Here is a 25,608-nt window from a genome sequence, read left to right as displayed (position 1 = left end):
CTTTGCCGTGGCTGAACCCCCAGGCTGTGCCAACGCACCACGGTCATTTGTCCCAGGAAACCAGGTCTTTGCCCGGAACTATGTGGGGGACATTCCTTGGGTGCCAGCCACAGTAGTGGGAGTCACTGGACCTCGCTCGTACCAGGTGGCACTCAAAGACGGACGTCTGTGGCGACGGCACATAGACCAGCTTAGGCACAGGGTTGGCGACTTAGACACTACCGAGGTGCCCCCAACTGCGCTTGCGGCTCCAGAAGAGACACGTACAGATGGCGAGGCCCCACCTACACCTCCCTTGCAAACTGCCAGCGTGGAGCCGAACCAAGCCGTCTCAGAACAGACTCAGACCACTCCACTTGTGGAGGCTCCACCCACAGCAGCGGATCCAGGGGAGTTGGTTCCAACGCCACCTAGGGTCGCACCACAGCCTCAGCGAGAACTGTGTGGCCCTCCGGACTTGGCTACCAGTCCCCGGCGGTCTGGCAGAGTTTCCAAGCGCCCAACTCATTTAAAGGACTACGTTGTTGGACAGGTATCACTGTTGGTCTAAGTATGGGAAATGTAACCGATATGCTTTTGTGCCTAATTGAACCATTACGCGTAGTGCTGTATATAAGGAAACCATTACGATTGTAACTAACGCCTTATCTCGGTGGGGAGGGGTGTTATGTAGTGTAGTTTCACCCTGGGCCAACAGGGGGATACTGTATATAGTTTTCACTCAGGTCTGTAGGTAGTTTTCACTCAGGTCCGCGGCAGTTAGTTTAAGCGGGAACTCTGAGCTGTTGTGGTTACAATGTTGACAGCCGGCTGCCTATAAATACAGGCCGGCTGAGCTGTTCGCAGGCAGTTCTATTCCAGCTTATCTTAATAAAAGAGCTACTTGAAGAAATCGCTGTGCCGGCTGCTATGTCAACCCACTACCTAATACAAAATGGTCCCCTTCCCCCAGCCTTGCTGTTCAACAGCTTCTACTTATGGTGAATGAATGTGCACCGGTGTGGGTGAAGACCAAACAAGGTACCGTTTTTGGAAATGTTCTGGTAATCTCGATGGTTGCAGCGGTTTCTTTTTCGTAAATATAGGTACAGCGACTCTGTCCAGCCTCTGAAACAAAGTTAACAGAACTCTGGTTTAGTGAAGGCATGGCATGCAAATAAAATATCAGATCAAGAATTGCAAAGATACAGTGCAGAGGACTTTCAGGTCACTTATTTGGAGAGAGGAGCTTTTATGACTAAATGGTCTTGATAGAACACCCCCATTTTAGCCTCATGGCAACACTGTGGGATGGGTTAGATGGCATGATAATGACTTGTCCAGTGGCCAATCCATGAGTTTCAGAGCTGAGCTGAAATACCTGAATTGATCACATCTTCATGTCCCTTTAAGAGGGGGACTTACGTTTTCTTACCTAAGTCGGGGTGGGGGTCAAGTTTTGGGAGATAGCTCTGATCAGTCTACACTGGGAAGCAAGGCAACCAAAGATGATTATTCAGTGTTGCAGTACTTTTGTAACATCTCCTGAAGAGAACAAATTCCTTAGTCAGCACTGTTAGCAAACAAAAAAGGCACAAGGCCTGGGTGTTATTTACTGGAGTGATTGTTCATTCATTCCAAATGTGTGTTTGGCTCCAAAGCAAAAAAGCTAGATGGGATCTCCCTGAAAAGATCTGTTGTTGATTATATCGGGGGCCCCTAGCCCAAAGGCCTTTAACACTGCTGAGCTGCTGCATTTGCGCAATGAACTGAAAGCCAAGTTTCAGTTGTGGTTCATAAAGTTCAGTTGTGCTTTATCTTTGTTGCAATCTCACTGCACTCCATCTGTGTGGCAAAGGGCATAGTGACGCACCGTATTTATAAATGTTAGAACCACAAGTTATTTACATCTACAACTTACAATCAAGGGTGCAATGTTTGTACATTTGATGTTTCTGGAAACTTCTTGGAGCAACTTCACGATTCCATTGTTATCCAAGGCTTACAAAGGGATGTTCGGAGGAAAAGGATGCTATTAGTGGAAGGATATAAACCAAGTCTACTGCTTCCATTGGAAGAGTTGTACAATGGTGTGTCCAGCACAGCCAGGGTTTGGGCACAGTACACAAAACAGTCTAGCTTCTGCATCACTCTGGTTCCCAACACATCACCTGAAATGAACCATGAGCAGAGACCATGGACAAGACAGGCACTACTGTCGCAGGCTGGACCTTCACTTATCCTTATTGGGGAGGGTCAATAAGTGCAATAGGCTTGTTTGCTTATATCTCCCTTTGGGCATTATTAATTGTGAGATAAGGCAACAAGGATCCAGAAAGAACAGATGGCTTGTTCCCATTGATGGAGGAGAAACCTGAATATCTTCCAGAAATTGTATATAAGCATTTAGTGGGCACAAGTGAGCAGGGAATTACTAGGGGGTTATTTTAGTTACTAATATTTTAAAGGTGATAAATTCATTGATTTTTAGATGCTGTGGGCAGTATTTTACCTATGAGCCTCATCAGCAAAAGGATCTCTGCTTGCACAACAGGAATTTCCTCCCTCCGCTTCCTGTGTGCACACATACCCTCCCCAAATCTGCTCCAGAGGGTTGGAAGAACCCCAGAACATATTTAGGGGGTGCATAAGAGAGGAGAGGGAGATAACATTCCCTTGTGCAAGCAGAAATCCTTATGCTGAGAGAATGATTACTTTAGTGCTACACTGGATTCTACTTCAGTGTTGTTTTCTACCTTGAACCTTTAGGGGTAAGGAGGCTTTAAAAAATCTAGATAAAGAATCAAGAGAGACAGAAAGGAAATAATTTTGAGGATGCATTTTTCAAGAAACAGAAAAGCTTAAAAGCACTGGTTTACTCCACTGATGGTTTCTCCAAGCAGTCAGGTGAACCCAGACTAAGCAATGTCACTGCTATTTCACATTGATGCCAAAATGAGGGTGAAATTGCAAAGTCCAAACTGTAAAAGCTTTGCATCACTAAGAAGTCTGGATCATCTTATAAATAGTTTCTTATATCTGACAGCCCCACTTCTTAGAAAGTATAAATAACTACTCTAGACAACCACAATTCCTAAACAAACAATAGAACATCTACAGTATTGGCCCGAATATAAGCCATGCCCTTAAATAAGCCACACCTTTAAAATTCGGGGGGGGGGGGAGAAAAAAAAAGACAATACCTGAATATAAGCCACTCCCTTAAAATTCTCACACCTGTAAATGGCAAATGTAGAAGAAAATCCTACAGGTACTAGAGAGGACCCACAAGTGGGTTAAACACCTGTTCGTAGCACCGTAAATGCAAATAAAAAATCAATACTGCACTGTAAAATACGGGGAAAGTGTTGGATGACATTAGAATTACGGTAATTGCACAACAGTCTCAAGCTCGCGAATCGGCAATAAAATTATTTTTGTTCCTTTTTATCGTATGTCTGTTTTAGCAGCGATATCGTAAAAACCGATTTTTGTAAGGTCACAAATTGAAGCTGCACTTTAACTTTTCATGGTCGGAATTTTTTTTTGGGGGGAGTGTGGCTTATATTCAGGCCAATACAGTATATATGATCCTGTTTGTTCCCAATAAATCCTTCTTCACACAAAGAATGAAAAACCTAGCTTTTTATATGATTGAAAAGGAGATGGGGGCAAGCAGTCTTATGAACTAAGAAAGATAAATTGCCCAGGAATCAGGAGTTTATGGAACATTAACAAAACTGCCTTAGCAATTGCAAAGAAGTAATTAGGAGACAGTTGAACCAAGGAAACCTTGTCTCTAAACATTGCTTTGTCATCTTAGACAAGTGGACAGATTTGGGAACAGAAGGAATAATAGATCCCACAGATTAAAAATAGAGGCTATTTCAGAACAGTGACATTGGGAAAGAACATCAGGATGAAACAAATGGAAAGTAATTAAGTTGGAGCTGAATTTTGAAGGTAATTACTCTTGGGAACGAAAACTACCATTTGGATGAAAACCACTCATTTAAGTTGCCATACTTTGTTTAAGCAGGGTCAGAATTGACATGTGGAAAAAAGAATGGACAAATCTGTCAATTTCAGCTTCGCTCAGCTTCTTATTTCTCCAATCTTAAATCTTAATCACATTTCCACAAGACTTTGTGATTTTTCTTTAAGCCCTCATGAAAATTCAGAAGTGTATTATTATTATTATTATTATTATTATTATTATTATTATTACTACTACTACTACTACTACAACCCCACCCACCAGTCACCAGCGGATTCCAGAGTAGATTACAACAATCCAAAATGAATAATTGACCTTCCGTGACACACCACTCCAAAGTGATTGTTTTTAGAGACTTACAGAAGGACCATGATTTGCCTAAAAATGTGGAGTCAAGGGGCTGAAGCTTTTGGATTTCATTAAGGATTCCCCTCTACTATCTCTCCAATAATTAAAAGGAGGGAGCTCATATTGAAAGAAACTGCCTTTGGGAAAGGGAGCTACAGCGACAAAGAGAGTGAGTGGGGAAGAGAAAGCACACACACACACAATTGCCTGCAGTCCAGCTGTGCATCCCTTTAAAACATAGCTTCCCACCATTGCTTTCGCTGGGAGATGGATCTATGTGCTGCAGTTGTGTTGTTTGGGCTTGAAGGTAAGTATGAAGGAAAAAGAAGAAGAAAGTTTGGTCTGGAAACCATGAAACAATGTGTTATTGTGGAATGGGAGGATCATAATTTTTAGGAAACATCAGAAGCAGAGGGCATGGCAACACTCCAGAACTTCCATCTGAACACACAAAACATTTTCTCCACAACCATTCATTCCTGAGATTCTGGTGACTTAGCTTACACACCCAATTGTGGAGTTGAGGAATCCGGTTGCTCCAGAAAATTGAGGCCAGTCGAGCTCATCGGCAAAAGCCTCAGGAAGGTTGGAAAACGCCTTCTATAAAAGAGATTAAGAAATCAGGATGGGTTTTATTTTCTGTACTTGCCCTTCACCCAATCGTCTCATGGTGGGTTACAATAATGGGCTTCCATGCCCAGAACATTGGCAATAAACTTTATTATTCTTTTCATACTAGCTTTTAATGTAATATGAAGTTCAAGCAGTTTAAATACAGTTAATAGGACACAGCTATAGGCCATAAACAAATTAGTTATCAAGAATTATATATCAGATATGGAAAATATATGTATTTCTTCTTGGGAGGAGGACTTAATCACAAACCCCTTCCTTTGAGATTTTATTCCTAGAGATCAGCTACATCTTTGAGTACAGTGGTGCCCCGCAAGACGAATGCCTCGCAAGACAGAAAACTCGCTAGACGAAAGAGTTTTCCGTTTTGGAGGTGCTTCGCAAAACGAATTTCCTAAGGGCTTGCTTCGCAAGACGACAATGTCTTGCGAGTTCCTGCGGGGGTTTTTTCCTCCCCCCCTTTTCTAAGCCGCTAAGCCGCTTATCAGTTGATCCGATCAGCAGATAAGCCGCTAAAAGCCGCTAATAGCGCTAATCCGCTAATCCGTCAATGGGCTTGCTTCGCAAGACGAAAAAGCCGCTAGACGAAGAGAATCACAGAACGGATTCTTTTCGTCTTGCGAGGCACCACTGTATAGTAAGGCTGCCCTCCTGGCATGGTGCCATCCTGAGCACTATCCAAGGGGTGGGTAACCTTTATTGCCCTTTTGGGCCAGATCCTTATCTGGCCCCACCCCTGTAGGGCTCCGGGGGGAGCGGTGTTTGCTACACAGCACGGCTATGGCCCTTCCCAGAGGGCTACCATTTTCCTGTGGAACCACGCTGGACCCTCCATTTGGAGCAAGCCTGGGTTGCACGGCCAATCAGGTCAGGGACACAGGGGTTCTGCCCTGCCTTCCCCGGCCACATTCAAGATGGCAGCCAGACCCTCTTTGCTGACTGTTGCAGGATTTTCTACCCACCCACCCAGTCTGTTAGGGGCCCATCCCGACACGGGCAAGTTGGCGAAAGGACCTTGATATGGTCTACTTGGTTGCCGCATTCGGGGCCAGGGATGGATTTTCCCCTGCAAGCAAATTAGCCAGCCTGCAGCTTTCTGTCTACCTCATAGAAACTTTCACAACTCTGGTGGAAAAGGCATTGGGCTGGATCCTTAGTTGTGTGGGTACCCCGTTAAAGGGGTGACTCTGTCCGGGAGTCCGCAAAGGGACTGATGGGCCAATACACCTCTCCCAATGGCAGCCTGTGTGGGGTCATGGCACCTGACTCCCCAGTCGACCTCACTGGGTTACTATCAGGCAGCAGGTGGGCTGCCTGATGCTAAATACACACCCAATGCCTTAGGCAAACCTGCTCTTAAAGGTAAAGGGTAAAGGGACCCCTGACCATTAGGTCCAGTCATGGCCGACTCTGGGGTTGCGGCGCTCATCTCGCTTTATTGGCCGAGGGAGCTGGCATACAGCTTCCGGGTCATGTGGCCAGCATGACTAAGCTGCTTCTGGCGAACCAGAGCAGCACACGGAAACGCTGTTTACCTTCCTTACCTGTAATCAATAAAATTGTGGCCTAATTCAACCCAATACCAGTCTCCTGTGTTCATTTTATTGGTCCTCCTCACATCAGCCACGGACATCATGCGCCTGTGGTGGCAAATACCACAGCGCTTTATGTTTTCCAGTAAGTGGTACCTTGGGTTAAGTACTTAATTTGTTCTGGAGGTCCGTTCTTAACCTGAAACTGATCTTAACCTGAGATACCACTTTAGCTAATGGGTCCTCCCGCTGCCGCTGCGCCACCGCCACACGATTTCTGTTCTCATCCTGAAGCAAAGTTCTTAACCCAAGGTACTATTTCTGGGTTAGCAGAGTCTGTAACCTGAAGCGTCTGTAACCCGAGGTACCACTGTACTGAGTCTTGGCATTTAGGCTAGATTCCAGGGCTAAGCTTAGACCCTAGCAACCAAATCTGGTTCATGGACCTGAGGTTCCCCACCGCGGCCACAGCTTCCTGAGTCCCGCAGATTAATAAGGATCAGGGGAAAGGAGGACTGGGAAGGCTGAGATCAGAGCATGGAGGTAAGTCTAAGCATTGAGGACTAAGCATTGCTTCAAAATACTGTATAAGGCATTTGCAACACAGAGAAAAAATACTTGTGGAGAAGTTGAAAAACGTGAACATCCAAGATTTACAAAAGAAATGCTGACACAATCTAAAATGCTAGCTTGAGCACATCACTTTCATGCTTCATTGTCATTACTGTCATTATCCTGAGTATTGTTACCACATTTATTAGGCATGATCATCTCAATTATCACTGTCTCTGATTTATTATGCTCATCCCCTGCTCTGTCATCAGTGTGATTCCTATAATCATTTTTTTTCATAAAGCATTAACAAAGAAAAACAACAGCCAATCTCGAATATTTAAATCAGTTAAGGCTCTCCAAAGAGAAAATTAAAACTGCAAACAATGTGGCTTGTAATTTGAATGCTGCCCACAACGCAGCAATAATTATTGGTGCTGAATATTTACTTTTAGCATTGCAGTTTTCCCTCCCAATTTCCCTTCGAAGTTTTCAATAAGCCACTTGGGTAGTTCCTTTCTCTCTCTCTTTTTTTGGAAGAAAATCAATAGCACTTTTTAAGCCATCATGTGGTGGTCGTGGGCAGAAAGTTGCTTTACCTAGATGATTAGCAGTAGATTGGCAACCATTTCTGACTCCCAACTGTATAACAAAAAGTAAAATTGCAAATAAACAAAAACACTCTGCCTTGGCTTGCCTTAGGCTAATCCCTTAGTGTCTCTCACCCGTAAAATATGAACATTAATTGCTTGTCGTCAACCAGGGCTTTGCATAGTTCTGCTGTCTGATTTTTTTTTTTTACTTTAGACAAGTGGAATTTCACAGAAAGGACAGTTGCTGTGCCCTTTTCCCCCTGAAACCCCTCGAAAGCCTCTCTGGAGGGCTGAGTGGTGTCTCTTGAACATGTTATTCAGATGGTTATCATGGTGGTTATAGGACAGTCTGATTTCTCCAGGCACAAGGTGGCTATGAGCTTATTGGTTGTTATTGACCTGGTTCAAACCAAACAGGGTGCTCCAAGAAAACACAGCTGACACATAAACCATTTGAGTGCACCTTCCTGCATCTTTGCCTTGTCTCATATGTTTGGCTGCAGAGGAAACATCATGGCCTCTTGAATGACAGACACTTTGCTTTCCAAACCAGAAGGGCATAAGGGTTCTCTAAATGTTGGCTGAAGGGCTTCCCACAAATCTGTCTTCTGCCTACGGCACTGTGGTCAACGGCTCCTGCAAATATTTATTACTGACCCTAATGATGAACATTTCACTAGCAATAAGTAGTATTTCTTCTGTAGTCAGCACAGCAGAAGACAAGAACATCTGAGATGAGAACAGAGGTGTGGTTACTTGTGGGGGAAGCTAAAGATAAAGGGACCCCTGACCATTAAGTTCGGTCGTGACTGACTCTGGTGTTGCGGCGCTCATCTCGCTTTATTGGCCGAGGGAGCTGGCATACAGCTTCCGGGTCATGTGGCCAGTATGACTAAGCCGCTTCTGGCGAACCAGAGCAGCACACGGAAACACCGTTTACCTTTCCGCCGGAGCGGTACCTATTTATCTACTTGCACTTTTATGTGCTTTCAAACTGCTAGGTTGGCAGCAGCTGGGTCTGAGCAATGGGAGCTCACCCCATCGTGGGGATTTGAACCGCCGACCTTCTGATCGGCAAGTCCTAGGCTCTGTGGTTTAGACCACAGCGCCACCCGCATCCTGTGGGGGAAGCTATAATGGCCAAAAGACCCAGATACCTGAAAGACCACCCGCTTCCTTATACACCTGCCCAGACTTTGTAGTCATTGAAGGATGCCCCTTCTCTGAGATACAGTATGTGCTGATTTGTGAGAGGACATTCTCAATAATGGCACCCCAATTCTGGAATGCCCTCCTCTCTGAAGCACCAACACTGATGGAGCTTCGACACCAGGTAAAACCGTAGATATTTCAACCAAGCATTTGGTTAAATTGGCGCCCCCCACCTCTTGGCTGCTGTAGTTACAATGTTAGTATATTGTCTGCTTTCACATTAAGTTGCATTTAAATGAAATATGGCTTTATTGTATTTTATTGTTGTTTCTTGCTCTGGGATTGTGTGATTGAAAGAAGAGCAGGTTATAAATAATTTTAACCAACCAATCAACATGGGAGGAACAAGACACATCCATGGTACTAATAAACTGAGCAGATGTTTTCCTTTCTAAAGAAGAGTTTCTGGTTTCTTAATATATCTTGAAAACCTCCCATGATTATTACAGCAGTGGCTGAAAGTGATCATCCCCAGAAATATATAGTCACTCAATGGGCACCCTTTATAATAGAGGACAGTTATAATGGGCACCCTTAGTAATAGAGAAGAAAGTGAATTATAGGACGGCCAAATGAGACCAGTACAATGACCAGCTGAAACGACATACCACTGACATTTGCGATGCTGTCACCCATTCAGGAGGGATGTGAAAATGAGCCCCAGCTGAATCTCCCAACAAAATGATTCCCTTGGACTCTGTGCCTATGGAAGACAATTAATAATTTTAAAAGCTTAATTATTTTTTTCTCACATTGCAAACCCGTATACTGCACAAAGCACAACCGCATTAAGAAAATCCACACGGCAGTTCCAGCACACAAAGAGCAATCAAAACAACGATTTGGCCATTTGTGCTCATTTCCAAACCTAAAATAAGATTTTTAACTTCCTCTGCACTATAAATAACCCGAAAATAAATGGACACATCAATCAAGTTTACAAAAAGTGCATGCTAAATTAGACCAATTTCTATTAGGCTTCTTTTAAAGCTTGAATTGGTACTTTAAAGTGGACCCTGCTGGGAGCAACATAAATTTTTACTATCTGCAGTACGTTCAATAAAAGTGGAACATTTAGTGAAATCAGGGCATTGAGAGCATTGCTCTCAATTTGGTCTATTAGGGCAAAATTACAAGCTTCTCATAAACACTGACTGCTTCACTGCACCCAGCCTTTAAAGATGGATGGTGCCTGATAACATCTCTTGCAATTTCAGGGCGCATAAAAAGCAAGGCAGTCCTCCTAGTCCACAAGAGAGAGAAAATGCTTCCCAAAATCCACAATTGGGCCACATCTTTATTAGCTTGCTTTGTGTAACATAGAGAGTTCTGGAGACCTAGAAAACTTGCTCCCTAAGCTGGAGCTTGTCCTACTGTGTCCTGAGAACCAGTTCAAAGAAACTGGCTTTTTTAAAATCTGGAAGAAGTATAACTTTTGCTCCCTCCTTAATGACTAACTGGCTTTGTGTTTGCCAAGCAGCTACTAAACATTAGTGGCGGCACAAGAATAGACCTTGTGGAAGGTCCATGTTAGTTCTATTCAGGGGTGATTTCAATCACATACAGGCACCATCAATTTGTGTTTGATTGGGAAGTGCACAGTTTTGAGCTCTGCTGTGGGCTAATTTAGATACTGCCTACGTGGCATTGTTGTCTCTGTAAAAGAACTCCACGATTGCCAGCAACAACATTACATTAATAACATATTGTTATGTGCAATAGGAAGCGGAATTCAGAAGAACAAGGCTGTTTATATGAATTCAGAAGCATGAGGTCTATGAGTTGTGGCGGTTCCCTCGCTGCGAGAAGCCAAGTTACAGGGAACCAGGCAGAGGGTCTTCTCGGTAGTGGCACCCGCCCTCTGGAACGCCCTCCCATTAGATGTCAAAGAGAGCAACAACTACCTGACTTTTAGAAGACATCTGAAGGCAGCCCTGTTCAGGGAAGATTTTAATGTTTGATGCATTACCTTATTTTAATATTTTGCTGGAAGCCGCCCAGAGTGGCTGGGGAAGCCCAGCCAGATGGGCGGGCTATAAATAATAATAATAATAATAATAATAATAATAATAATAATAATAATAATAATAGTGATTTCTAACTCTTTCTATAGAGCTTCTCTTTTAGCCAAGTACACTGGGGAGTGGGAACTGAGGGGGGTCTTCAGTCCCTCCCAAAATTTTCAAGGAGGGGGATTGCCCCCCCCAAATCCTGTGGCTCCGTTCCACCTCCTCCTCCTTACCCAGCACACAAACGCTGGCATCACAGCAGGACACACTTGCATCCCAGCCTAGCTCTTGGGTGTCACATGATGCACCCCCCATGTGTGTGTGTGTGTGTGGGATTCGACACCCATACTTTTAGCTCGGCCCGCACAACCAAGTATGTCAGCCAGTTTCCACCCGGTCTAAGTTCTGCGATGGGTTCTTGTCATTTGCATCACTCCAGCAGGACAGAAAGGCAGTATCCTAATTTCCAGAAATCAAGTTCACAATTTCACAGACTCATTCACAGTTTCCTTCTAAAAATGCATGAGATTATGACGACATAATACAACCCAGGAATATAGGCTCTTGCAGAATTACTGGTAACTAATTCTGCGATAAGAAAATGAATAAATTTGGATGCTCAAAGGCATTTTTCTTTTTAAAAAGGGAGACTGGCCTGTTGTTTTTTCCTGGTGAAGTGAGCCTCCATTTAAATGCTGGCTGATTGACACCTCTGATTCTCTCCCACACTTGAAGTGCTCTTCCTGCCTATTATCATGTGAAACAAGGTTTATATAGTGCCTTTAAACAGAAACTGTTCTTTTTTCAAAAAGCAAAACTACCCTGGGGTAGGGAGTGGGAGGCATTGTGACACCAGTAAAGGAAAAGGTACCCTGACCATTAGGTCCAGTCATGGCCGACTCTGGGGTTGCGGCCCTCATCTCGTTTTATTGGCCAAAGGAGCCGGCGTACAGCTTCAGGGTCATGTGGCCAGCATGACTAAGCCTCTTCTGGCAAACCAGAGCAGCGCACAAAAATGTAGTTTACCTTCCCGCCGGAGTGGTACCTATTTATCTACTTGCCCTTGACGTGCTTTTGAACTGCTAGGTTGGCAGGATCTGGGACCGAGCAATGGGAGCTCACCTCGTTGCGGGGATTCAAACCGCCGACCTTCTGATCGGCAAGTCCTATGCTCTGTGGTTTAACGCACAGTGCCACCCGTGTCCTGTGACACCAGTACCACAGGCCAATTAACTTCCCACCTGCAGAGCTTGGTTTCCCTGACAACAACACAGGATTGTACTGATGACCCTCATTTGTAGTATGTTCATACATTCCCTTTGTTTTGTTTTTCATAATATATTTTAGAATTATTATTATTTTAATGAATCGGGCAATTTGCAATCAATATTCTCAGCTGTATTTTAAAATTAGAGAAATTACCTTTACAAAATTTCTGCTCATAGGCGATGCCATCTTTTGGATCAACACCCTAATGGATGAGAAAAGAAAATTAACTCATGGAGCTGAACACACACACAAAGAGAGAGAGAGAGAGAGAGAGAGAGAGAGAGAGAGGGAGGGAGAGGGAGAGAGAGGGAGAGGAGAAGCATCAATTAAGTTTTGCACATTCACCTTTTCTTTCAGGAATTGTTCCAGCAACACAATGAAATGCAGGCAACCCAGTCTGTTAGAAAACGTTGAGCAGTAGCTCATCATGAATACTTGGGGGCCCCAAATAGCTGAGGATCACTTTTCCATGATGACAGGAATGGGCAAAGAGGCTTTCTTTTATCATACACAAAGGGATAGCATGAGCCAGACATGTTATATGTAGGTGGAAAAAATGGGTAAAGGACCCCTGGACAGTCAAAGGCGACTACGGGGTTGCAGTGCTCATCTCGCTTCAGGCCAAAGGAGCCGGCATTTGTCCACAGACAGTTTTCCGGGTCATCTGGCTCAACGGCACACTGTGATGGAAACCAGAGTGCAGGGAAACCTTCCCACCTCAGTGGTACCTATTTATCTACTTGTACTGGTGTGCTTCCGAACTGCTAGGTTGGCAGGAGCTGGGACAAAGCAACAGGAGCTCATTCCATCACGGGGATTCAAACTGCCAACTTTATGAACGGCAAGTCCAAGAGGCTCAGTGGTTCAGACCACAGTGCTAGCCACGCTCCCGATTCCTAATGTAATAAGATAAATAAAACTAATCTAAATTAAAACAAAAATTATTCAGTGTGGCTTACATATAAGCATGTAAGTAACCAAAAATATAAACGACCAAATCAAAATCCTGATAATGAAATAATTGTATCATAAACAGTGGCCTTTGTCACATATCTTCGAGGGCCAGATGAAAATGTTTCCCTGATTAGCATTCTATGGCTTTTGAGATGTATTTGTGGGAGGGGGGCTACTGGTTTGTTTTCGTCTGTGTTTTATTATGTCTTTTGTATTCTCATTTTGTATTCTTCTGTTGTAAACCATTCTGTGATCTTTGGATGAAGGGCGGTATACAAATTTAATAAATCAACAATAGTAGTAGTAGCAGTAGTAGTAGTAGTAGTAGTAATAGCAGCAGCAGCAGTAGTGAACACAATTTCTAGCATCCAAAGAGATGCACTCAAGGACCCAGTAATTCTCTGAGGTTTTCTTTCTTTGAACAGCAAATCCCAAGGCCATTTCACAAGCCCTTTTGAAATCCTCTTCATTTTCATAAGTGGTTTGCCATGTGTCAAGGATTCCTAGACCTATCACTGAAATAAAATAAACCAGGTTTTTACCCTCACCTTGTTGCTTTTTGGTATCCCATGAATGCACGAGTTTTGAAATAAGGATTACTTATGTAAGACAGTTTCACTATCCAAAAGAGTTAGAAGTACTTTCATAGCAGTTTTTTAAAGGTGAGATTGTCCCCAAGGTAATACCTGTGGAGGCATTACAGACATATTCTTAATCTGGGGAAGTCTATTCTTTTGAAAACATATGAAGTAAAAACTCACATAGGCAGATTCCAAAATCGGAATTGAACATCTGTGGGAAATGTCAAAATATAACCTCCAACGACTCACCCATATTCCATTACAGTTGGAGTCCTTATCTGCATCCCAGTTATCAGAGCTACAATAGAAAGGAAATTAATACATTTCAGAAATGGGTTAAGGTGGCATTTTTCACACACACACACACACACACACACACACACACACACACACACACACAGAGCTTCCACCAGAATGCTGACTTTCACTTTGGTGTGAAGTCATGTAACTTCACACCATGTTTTGCAGATGCTTTTTCCCAGCACCTGCCCCAGCATCAAGACTATCAATGTAAAGTACTGATGCTAATGGATGAAGCCCTGAACAAACGCTCAAGAATTTTTAGAAAAAAGTTTTTAAACATAACTGTATGGGAAAACAGCAATGCCTAAAAAGAGATACAGGTTTGTTCTTTATGATACATGATGTTGTGTGTTTTTGTGAATGTTTCAGTGCCGAAAAGTAGCATTAAAATATTTTATAATAAATAAAATACTTTATAACAATAAATAGATAGCAATTCAGGATATGCATAACCTATGTTTCTGTTATGCGGCTATCCTGACTATCTAAATCATGCAGACCTTCTCAAGGGCAAACCATTTGGAGTCCCACAAAACTACCCATTTTATTGGGGAAACCTGAAGCTATAATATAATATCTAAAGAAGTGATTTGTCCTAACAAGAGAGAATAATTTAAACCACCCAAATTACCGTCTGCCAGGATACACAGAGGCCTGGATATCGTCACAGTCTCTACCTCTCCAGTGATATCCTCTTAAGGTCTAACCAGGAAGAGAAATGAAGAAAAGTGTAGCGTTGTAATTCCGCCCCCTTCCAGCCAACCATTAAACATCTAAAATAAAAATCTAACTACAGTAGGGGAGAGAGATTCATAAACCAACCCTCCCAGCTGCCTTTTCTTAAAAAATGACACACTGCTTATTTTCATGCAGAAATAAGACACCCTGACAATTTTAATACTTTTTCATATAAGCTAGCTTCATGTTTTATTAATAATTCAATAAACATGACACTCTTTGGCAGAGTAGTTTGCTTCTCTGGGCAATGGATTTCCACGACCAAGCCTCCAGAAAGAATATAAAAGGAATAATTATTTTTCTTCACCATAAAGGAAACAATATTTCAAAATAATAGAGAGTACCCCACAGTCTTGGACTACTGCTTTACAAAGTGATGGGTTTTATAGATACTAGAAGGGACTCTTGTGAGAATCTTGTTGCCGGCATATGACTTTACTTACCGGATAAAGACTAAATTTATCTCCATCAAGGTCTTCGAAAGGTAACTTACTACGGATAAGTCTGGAAGGATAAACACAATGATCACAAACACTTTTCCTTTTTTTTGCAAACAGTGCTATCAAGAATTCCGCTTATCACTTCTGCACCGTTAACAGCTCTAACACATCTATTCTGCAAGCAATTGTTATTACCGCATTTTTCGTTCTATAACACACAGGGACGCGGGTGGCGCTGTGGGTTAAACCTCAGCACCTAGGACTTGCCGATCGCATGGTTGGCGGTTCAAATCCCCGCAGCGGGGTGCGCTCCCGTTGCTCGGTCCCAGCGCCTGCCAACCTAGCAGTTCGAAAGTAGATAAATAGGGACCGCTTACTAACGGGAAGGTAAACGGCGTTTCCGTGTGCAGCTCTGGCTCACCAGAGCAGCTTCGTCACGCTGGCCACGTGACCCGGAAGTGTCTGCGGACAGCGCTGGCTCCCAGCCTCTAGAGTGAGATGAGCGCACAACCCTAGAGTCTGTCAAGACTGGCCCATACGGGCAGGGGTACCTTTACCTTTACCTTTTAACACACACCTGACCATAACACACACATCTTTTTAGAGGAGGAAAACAAGGGGGGAAAATTCTGAATGAAACAGTGGATGTATCATTTTTGTGCCTCATGCTGTGGCCGCAGACATGTGATCTGATGGTAAATTTGGGGTGACGCAATGCAAAAATCCTGAGAATCCCTGCGGATCCATGCTTTGTAACCACGTTTTTGCACCATTGTGGCCCCAGGCAACAGTGGGTGCGTGATTTTGTTGGTGCAGGCTGTAGCCATGGACATGCTATGTGATCTGATGGTGAATTTGGGGTGACCCAATGCAAAGATCCTGAGGATGCATGTGGATCCATGCTTTGTAACCATGTTTTTGCACCATTGCAGCCCCAGACAACAGTGGGTGCGTGATTTTGTTGGTGCAGGCTGTAGCCATGGACATGCTATGTGATCTGATGGTGAATTTGGGGTGACCCAATGCAAAGATCCTGAGGATGCATGTGGATCCGTGCTTTGTAACCACATTTTAAGTGGGGAGGGAAGGAAAAACACAGAAGGGACAAGGAGCACGAGAGGGTTGTGCGAAGAAGCAGCTGGCTAAGAATGCAGGAAAGGGGTTTAATGGGAGAGAGGAAAGGAAGGCAAAAGTTTCCCCCCCTCAAGCCAGCCCCCCCCCCCACCTGCATGTTTTCCGGCTGCCTGCGAGTCCCTAAAATGCTTCCCTGAACGCAGCAGCACCGGAGCACGGAGACGAATTAGAAGGAAGAACGCGATCCTTTCCTTTCCCCTCTGCTTGCCTGGAGGGAGGGGCTTTCCCTGTTCTTTGTTCCGTTTGAGCAAACAGCAACCAAAACAGAAACAGAAGAGGGTGGGCAGTAAGACCCTGAGGCAGAATGCAGTAAAGCAATAGCTTCCTCTCTGTCCCTCCTCCCTGACACGCGATTGGATTTTTGCCCCTGCACTCGGGCCAGTCGGCTCCAGGGATCACACATTCGCACAATAACATGCACAGACATTTCCCCTTACTTTTTAGGAGAAAAAAATCTGTGTGTTATAGAGAGAAAAGTATGGTATATATGGAAAAGAGCTTTAAAAAAACCAGTTTTCATTCTTTGGCCTAGGAGTTGATATTAAACTAAGCACATTTGTCATTGTGAGCACCAGGACAACCTTTACATGTATCTGGAGCAAGTTGGTTGGTGATCATTGTGCACATCAGCCTCTGTTGATCGACGTTTGCACACGTGAATTTCACATAGCTTATTCAAGCAGAGTGGCGGTCAGAGTTACCTTACATGTACGGAATACAGATAGTTCGTTCTTGCTTTCCTTCATCCTTGGCACTGTAACTGTGGAGTTCCATATACGTATAGGCCCTAGCTCATGAGAACATCACTTTCTGGATGGAGAACAGCTCGTAGGTATGGACTAGGGCCGGGTGATATCTGGTTTTCAACTTCTTGATATACCACCAGCTAAACATTGTGATATACTGATATACAGTGGAACCTCTACCTGCGACCATAATCCGTTCCAGAGGTGCATCCGGAGGTCGAAATGGGTCACTAGGAGAGGCGCCATTGTGCGCAGGCAGCGATTGCCCGCTTCTGCGTATGCGCAAATGGTGGCAAACCCACCGGTTACTTCCGGGTTTGCCGTGGACGGTGGGCAAAATAGACGCAAGCGGAGGTGGACGTAAGAAGAGGTTTGACTGTATCACAGTCTGAAATAAGGATGGAGCTATATCGAGGCACTGATTGGTTTCAAGGTTTTCCCCACATTGTGATTCTTCCACAGTGCGCTCACACACTCACAAACAATGATTCGTGATATATTGCCAGGTCAAAAATGATCAAACCAGTATCACAATATGGACTTCAAACCGGTTTTGGTTGATACCTCGGCCCAGCCCTAGTATGGACATATGGTCCAAATTAAAAACTGCCTGGACACCATTTTGTCAGTCTGATAAACCCAGATGTATGGCAGCCTTAAGTTACTAGTCCTGCCTTCCATCGCTGTCCAATGGCCATGCTTGCTAGCAATGATGGGAGTTATATTTCAGCAACATCTGAAGGGCCAAAGGTCTTCCAGTCCTGCTCTAGAGTATGAAATTAGCCCAACTCCTGGAGGTTGGGGGGGGAATGGTTTTCAGAACGGTACCTAAGTCTTGGCTTAAAATATGCTTTTGAGAAAAAACTACCTTTTCCTTAGAAACCTGCTTCAAGGCTATATCCTTTTATTATCACAAGTGGGAGCTTCTTCTACTTTCTACCCGGATGATTTTCACTCTCAAGCCCCGGGATTTAGTATCACAGATTTTATGCAGTAAATCTGTATCTGACACTAAAACGCTTGTTTAAAATGAGATTTTGTTTGGGGTTTTTCTTTGGTCCGTTAGCTTTCCTCCTTACTCTGCTAAAATCAAGAGCAAGAGTCATAAACAATGTAGTAAGGAGATGGCATAAACCGCATGGTGTTAGTTAAAAGATAAAAAATATCTGCGCTGCCAGGTGCTCTGAGTTATTAGAATCAATAATTTCCTTTAGTCCTGCTTCCCCTTTTCTTTCTACAAGGCACAGGTGGGCGACTTGAGGCCCAGGAACCACATGCAGCCCCTGACTTCATCTTATGCAGCCTCTGATACCTCTTGAAGCTGCCCCAATTCTAGTATACCATCAGTGTGCCTTCCTCTCTGTTCACCCCCCCTTTTTTTTACATTTGAAACCATTTCCCCCCTCCTGGTGCAGCTTCAGAACAACTGGAATGAACAGTCTGTTACTGTATAAAAACAAATGGATGATTTTTGAATAAACATCTTTCCGGCTTATATGTCTTGGGGGAAAGAACCCCATCCAGTTGTCTGATCATTAATTGGCTGGTTCCTGCCATATAGTGTGTGTCTAGCCCATAGCTGTCAACTTACAGATTTGAAAATAAGGGACCAGCAGCCTCGAATATAAGGGATAAGCCAAAATAAGGGATTTCCTTTCCCCCCACCATGTGCCCCCGCTCCAGACAGACCTTTTCCCTGGCAAGGGTGAGTGGGCCATCAATGATGTATCCATCCGATTCTGAGCACAGGTATGTTCAACTTCTGAGCCCCTCTGAGCTAAAGGCAGAAAGCCCAGCCAGCAGCCAAACGAAGCCTCAAGCGGTGGTTCCCACAGCGCAGCAACCCAGCAAAGGGGATGCAGCAAGGAAAACCACCGTCACCTCTCCGCTGGGAAGCGCTGAGCAAAGGCGAGTGCCCAGGCAACGTGGCCGATTTGATTGGCACAAGGCATGCAAGCTCCACCCCCCCAGTCGGTCTTAGACTCCTTATTGGGTGAGCAACGCAGCCAAGCAACACAGTTGGAGCCTCCCTCCTCCCTGGCCGGCAGGGAGAGGAGCTGCTTCCTTTGAAACCCGGGAAATTTACGGGATATCATCAATCTGGGACAGCAGCGGGAAATGGGGCTGGGATAAGTGAGTTTCCCGCCAAATAAGGGACGGTTGACAGCTATGGTCTAGCACACTAAAGTCAGAAAAAATTAATTTCATTTGCTTTCCAGAACAGTATCTATATTGGACTGTTCTTATAATTCACCCCCCATAACACTTATTTGAGAGCAGTGGTGAAGCTGCATGCTCCAGGACCAGGGGCGGAGAGCAGGCAGAGGCGTGGCTGGCATGCATCCCGGGGGCATGGCACATGGTGGGGGTGCACGGTGCATTGTCAGAGGGCAGCTGTGAAGGTGCCACCCTCCCCAATGGTTACAGGGGCAATGTGCTCCCCCGCCCCCTTCCTCCGCCAGTTTTTGAGAGTAACCCCATCAAACGCAGTGGGACTTACTTCTGAATAGACTGACACAAGACTGGAAATTCTAATCCAATTTCCAATAGTGAAAACTGAAGCAGGGTGGAAATGATTCTGGATAATACTTTTGCCTCTCTTTGACTTTGGCTCCACCTACAATTGGCAAGTGGCCCCTGAGAGACTACCCCCAAAAGAATGTGGCCCTCGATGTAAAAAGGGCTGTTTGTCCCCACTGTAAAGTACCCAGATATTGCCTCTAACTCACACTATATTTATTGCATCCATCCTTGATAATATCAGTTACTCTTTCGTAGTGCTGGCATTGGCATCTTTAATATACAGGGAGTCAGTGACGTTTTCACGAAATGTGACATTACACAAATTTTGCATAAATCTTACCCTGCTGAAAAGGGTTTTTTTATAACCTGTGTGCTAAGTGGCTATTAACACATTTCCAGCTTCTAGGCCTTCTACGTATATAGTGGAACTGAGTCACAAAGCCAACACAGGGAGCAAGATTTAAAAGTGCATTAAAATCAGCACATGGAGAACAAATGACAACATATCTATGAATACAGCATTTTGATCTGTAAGTGTTCAAAGGGCTCTTGTGGCACCAACATTATCCGGCAGATTATATCTCCTTTCTCAGAGAATATAATGGGGAGGAGTTATGCTGTTTGAGAAGTGGTGTTTTGTGTGTGTGTGATATCTACCTTCTGCAGTAAACTAAAAATATATGTTAATCAATGGGTAGCATAAAGATTTATTTTTTTAAAAAAAGAAAATAATACATACGATTGGATTTTCTCACACAGCCGCTTCAGAAAAGGAAGTGAACACACGCCTGATAACCGATGAATGTTTTCCTAGGAGGAGAAAAGCAAACATTGGAACTTAGCATGATTACTTCTTTCTCTGTAGGGGAGAACAGGGATCCAGAATGTGGGTTTGTCTCTGCCCATCTCACCACTGGCAGGAAGTCTCCCCCCAAAAAAAAAAAACTTAGAGGATACTTTGGGGGAGAGACAAGCCCCTTGCTCCCGTTCAACCCGTGCTTGAGCAAGTAACTGTATAATCACACAAGAACAACTAAGGAACAGAGAGGAACACAGTGATTTCAAAGGAACATGCCCCTCTTGTTCACTTGCATGAAAGAAAAGGTTCCTACTGGCCCCTTTAACTAGTCCAGGTGAAGGGGAGAGCAGAAATAATCCTGATATGGGCCGAGAAGGGAAGAAAAAATAGGAGGCCCCTGGACCAAAAGTCTCCTAGTCCTCTGGGCAACCCTCCACGATTCAGCATCTGATAGCCTCCCCTCTACGCAGCCCCTGGGAGGGCCAGATCCCAATTCTGCCTAGAGAGAAGGAACTTATCACACTAAGTGCCAGTTTTGCTTCTCCCGTAGGGGAAAACTGGAATCCATGGTGTTATGTACTGAGTTGAATAGGATCCAAAAGGCAGCAGTCTGATTGGTCCTAGAACAATAGGATTCAGAATGCAGCAGTCTGATTGGTCCTAGAACAATAGGATCCAGAATGTAGCAGTTTGATTGGTCCACAGGAGCCACGCAATCTAGCTCCAGGTGGAAGGGAATCCACAACCTGATTGGCCTACAGGAGAATCCCGGAATTAGCCAATCACGTGGGGTCCATTGTGTAAATAATGCAAATAAGGCAGACATTCTGGGGGAACTTCCATTCCTCCTCACCACTATGAGCTGAATAAAGAGCATGAAATCCACACTTGACTCCAAGTATATTTCACATGATGTCGGATGTATCTCAGCAATGGCCAGGTCAACCACCTATTCTACCAAAGGAGGCATTGACTGAGGTGAAGGTGTCTCATGAAGGTGGAAGGAGAGGACCAAGTGGCTGCTCTACATGGGTCCCCCAGGGGCGCTAGCATCCCAAATGCTGCCAAAGTGGGAGGGGCAGTGATTCCCAAGGGAGCCCACCCCCCTGGGACCCCCTGTCTGAGAGGGTGGATGTGGGCCGGAAGAAAGGGGTTGAGACCTTGAGATACCCTCTGACCCGCCTGCCCTAGGGGAAAGGGAAGGCTCTCTGGGGGCGCTTCTGCCAGGGCCCCTTCCTCCCCTGCTCAGCACCCGGCCTCATCCTCACCCTGCCCCTGTGAGGAGATCAGGGGCTACTCCAAGATGAGGAGTCTTCTGAGGGGGAAGGAGAGGGAACCAGGGGGGCTTTCCTGAAGCTCCAGTCGGAAACCACGGAAGCCATGTGGACGTTCGGCTTCCAAAAATAATTCGCAAACCGGAACAGTCATTTCTGGGTTTGCGACTTTCGGGAACTAACATGGCTGTATTTCCAAATTCCTGGGCTAAACAGAATTCAAACTAATTCTCAGCTGTGCAGAAAGTCAGCAATGGAAACATTCTTCTCAAACTTTAACACGCCTAAATTCTTAATTTTATGCTGGTGTTTGATGTACCTTACTTACAATACAAAAAAACTCCTCCTCATAGTTACTTATGATACGTTAATTTCTGCCCCAATGCTTCCCAGTAATGCAATGGTCAAAATAATAATAATTTAATAATAATAATAATAATAATAATAATAATAATAATAATAATAATAATAAATTTATGTATACCCCGCTCTCCCCAGTCAAGACCAGGCTCAGGGCAGCTAACACCAGAAATAACAGCTGTCCAGATTTTGCCTTCACATGCAGTCCTGCTTTTCCACTTCAAAATTTTTTAAAAACAACGATAAGCCCCTTAAGAGCTATGCTTAAAATAACCAATACCGTACATTAACCCATATGTGACAAACACAGCAGACCTACAGGATGGACTGAGGATTTTACCAACAAGAGGGACATTAATTGTTGCAGTAAAAAAAATAAAGCCTGGTTTTTATTTCTAGACAAAGATTTTTTTTTTTATAAGATGCCATACAGTAATCCCTCATCTTATGGGGGGTTGGTTCCAAGGGTAATGTGTATACAATAAAATCATGTTTAGCACTCCCAGAGCCAGCACGCCAAACCAGCACCCTGGTCTTTTTCACCCCGCTTGGGTGAAAGGTAAAGGGACCCCTGACCACTGGGTCCAGTTGTGGCCGACTCTGGGGTTGCGGCGCTCATCTCTCTTTACTGGCCGAGGGAGCCGGCGTACAGCTTCCGGATCATGTAGCCAACATGACTAAGCCGCTTCTGGTGAACCAGAGCAGTGCACGGAAACGCCGTTTACCTTCCCGCCGGAGCGGTACCTATTTATCTACTTGCACTTTGATGTGCTTTCAAATTGCTAGGTTGGCAGGAGCAGAGACCGAGCAACGGGAACTCACCCCGTTGTGGGGATTCAAACCGCCGACCTTTTGATTGGCAAGTCCTAGGCTCTGTGGTTTAAGCAAAGAGCTTTTGTGCTCCCAGCCTTCCTTGCTGGACAAGGCCTGCTTGCTGCACTGGCCCTGGAAGGTTTGTGGTACTTGCACAAGATCTTGCAGGGACTCGTATGATCTCAGGAGAGCGTCCCAGAGCCTTCCAGAGTTGGCAAGCTTAGCAGCCCTTAGATCCAAGAGGAGGGAGGGAACGAAAACCTTCTCAGCACAAATGTTTAAAACCACCTTGGTGGTTGGGGCTATGTGTGACTGAAATTTCAGCTTGACCAACGTCAATATTCATATTCAAAAGCACAACAACTCTACCTTTAAAATATTTAAAAAGTAAAGGTAAAGGTACCCCTGCCCGTACAGGCCAGTCTTGACAGACTCTAGGGTTGTGCGCTCATCTCACTCTAGAGGCCGGGAGCCAGCGCTGTCCGCAGACACTTCCGGGTCACGTGGCCAGCGTGACGAAGCTGCTCTAGCGAACCGGCACCAGAGCAGCACACGGAAACGCCATTTACCTTCCCGCTATAAAGCGGTACCTATTTATCTACTTACACTTAAGGGTGCTTTCGAACTGCTAGGTGGGCAGGAGCTGGGACCGAACGACGGGAGCTCACCCCACCGCGGGGATTTGAACCGCCGACCATGCGATTGGCAAGTCCTAGGCACTGAGGTTTTACCCACAGCGCCACCCGCGTCCCTCATATTAAAATATTAAGAGAGGAGAAAAATATTTATTTCCCTCGATGGGAAATGCTGTCATTGAAATAAGAGGCTTTCTTATTTAAAATGTGATTTTATAAGCGGTGAATTTCATCTTGTATATGAAAACAATAAATTCATCTGTTGAAATTTGTCACTAGAATATTAAAGGCATGAACTGCCCTCAAGCTATAAGGTTTTCATCGCTGGTGGGGTTGTATGCATGCAGGTAAGCATGCCATAAATCTTTATGAATGTCCATCATTTGGGCATCCACCCTCAAATAAATCCATGGTACATGTATTCCATCATCTGAAGAGCCGATCATTTCAAAATCTGGGACCACTGTGATAAGCTCCAGGCTAGAACCATATAATTTGTCATGTTAAAAGAATAATGGCCCTTTGTCCATTTGCTGCATTTCATGATTTTGAAGCATATGAGGAGCACGGAAGAACTGTGAACTATTCACTTTGCACTAGGTTTGCTGTGAAAAAATGAAACAGGCACATTTGCCCTGATAACCTGACAGAGGAACCAGCATTACTGAGTGGAAGTTCCAGACAATACACTCAGATAACCATGTATACAAAGGAAAGAGAAAAATCCCATATGGCTTATATATTCCCTTTCTATGGGATGCAACACAAAAGGCACAAAAAAATTACTCCTATACTCAGTTACCATAGCAAAGCACCATGTAACCTTTTTTTTTTTTTTTTGGTCATTCATTGGCTGTCTTCATATAACCCTTCCACTATTACAGCACAGTACATTCTGAGAAATGTGCTACAACCAGAATATGTAGGCATGATTTTTCATTACAGTAATTTGTATTTATGTACAGTATAGGTGTGTTTGTATGGAACACATAGGCGTACAGTTGTACCTTGCAAGACGAATGCCTCGCAAGACAAAAAACTCACTAGACGAAAGGGTTGTTGTTTTTTTTGAGCTGCTTCGCAAGACGATTTTCCCTGTGGGCTTGCTTCGCAAGACGGAAACGTCTTGCAAGTTTGTTTCCTTGTTCTTAACACCGTTAATACAGTTGCGACTTGACTTCGAGGAGCAACTCATAGAACGCGGTGTGGTAGCCTTTTTTGAGGTTTTTAAAGACTTTGGTGATTTTTGAAGCTTTTCCAAAACTTTCCCGACACTGTGCTTCGCAAGACGAAAAAAATCGTAAGACGACAAAACTTGCGGAACGAATTAATTTCGTCTTGCGAGGCACCACTGCAGTCAGGATTTATGTTGGGAGGGCAGCACCGAGTTATCTTACGCAATAGTCCATTAAGTATTTTTATTTATTTACTTGATTTAGGGGGCGCAGCCCCCCACCCCCTGGCTATGCCCACTATTTTACCAGCTCATGTGAACATAACCTCCAGGATATATTCTTAAAGCCCTCGGGGCGGCTGTGGATTTTTGGAACATGAAAACTTGCTCGCTTTTCAGCTTCAGACTGAGTCGTGACATTTTGCATTGTGCTATGAATCCTTTGAAATTAAAGGCAGCTCAGATAGGAAGACAAGCCAATCTGGAAACTGTGCGGGAGGAGAAACTCCCACTTTGAATAAATATAAAGCACTGCATCCCTCCCCCCCCACCCCACATTCACTGACATACTTATGTCTAAACCCATCTGTAAGTAGCATTAAAAAAGTTTCCCTTTTTCGGCTTGGAATTTTTAAGTAGATTAAAAATCTACTTCTCAAAGTTGCATTAACATCAAACACTTCACATTTTTGACAGGCACCGCTGCTAGTCTACTCCCTCCCACACATCCCAAAATGCCACCAGCGTTGCTGGGAAAATGGCTACTGAAACCTTGGTTTACTTCAACTACTCCTTGACCTGCGTTTTGCAGGAGCCCTTTTTGGAGCTTTCCTTAAAACCGGGCCTTGGACTGTTCTGGATGTTGCTACTGTCTGTGCCCCCGATCTCTTCTCTGTGTGGCTGTTTCAGACCTGAGCAAGGATTCAAATCCAGTTCTCCCTAGTTCAGCTTTCTCTCCATCCACTCTATTTAAGAGCTTCTTCTGCATGGGCTGAAAAAATGGGGAAAAA

At 44.4% G+C, this 25,608-nt stretch overlaps 1 protein-coding gene across 3 annotated transcripts in view; it reads right to left on the bottom strand.

Moving 5' to 3' along the window:
• AOAH (acyloxyacyl hydrolase) overlaps positions 1-25,608 on the bottom strand; it is a 120,410-nt gene that overhangs the window by 48,797 nt on the left and 46,005 nt on the right. For all 3 annotated transcript variants that reach the window (XM_081165173.1, XM_081165172.1, XM_081165174.1), the window contains 8 exons: positions 20,283-20,353; positions 15,144-15,204; positions 14,594-14,664; positions 13,909-13,957; positions 12,278-12,326; positions 9,455-9,549; positions 4,833-4,924; positions 1,025-1,107 (listed from right to left, as the gene is read on the bottom strand). In XM_081165173.1, the coding sequence (XP_081021299.1) occupies positions 1,025-1,107; positions 4,833-4,924; positions 9,455-9,549; positions 12,278-12,326; positions 13,909-13,957; positions 14,594-14,664; positions 15,144-15,204; positions 20,283-20,353 (571 nt within the window). The remainder of the gene's footprint in view (positions 1-1,024; positions 1,108-4,832; positions 4,925-9,454; positions 9,550-12,277; positions 12,327-13,908; positions 13,958-14,593; positions 14,665-15,143; positions 15,205-20,282; positions 20,354-25,608) is intronic.

The sequence above is a fragment of the Podarcis bocagei genome (assembly GCF_964188305.1).
Source record: "Podarcis bocagei genome assembly, chromosome: 12".
Taxonomy (NCBI): Eukaryota; Metazoa; Chordata; class Lepidosauria; order Squamata; family Lacertidae; genus Podarcis; species Podarcis bocagei.
This window is presented reverse-complemented; position numbering and strand designations above follow the sequence as displayed.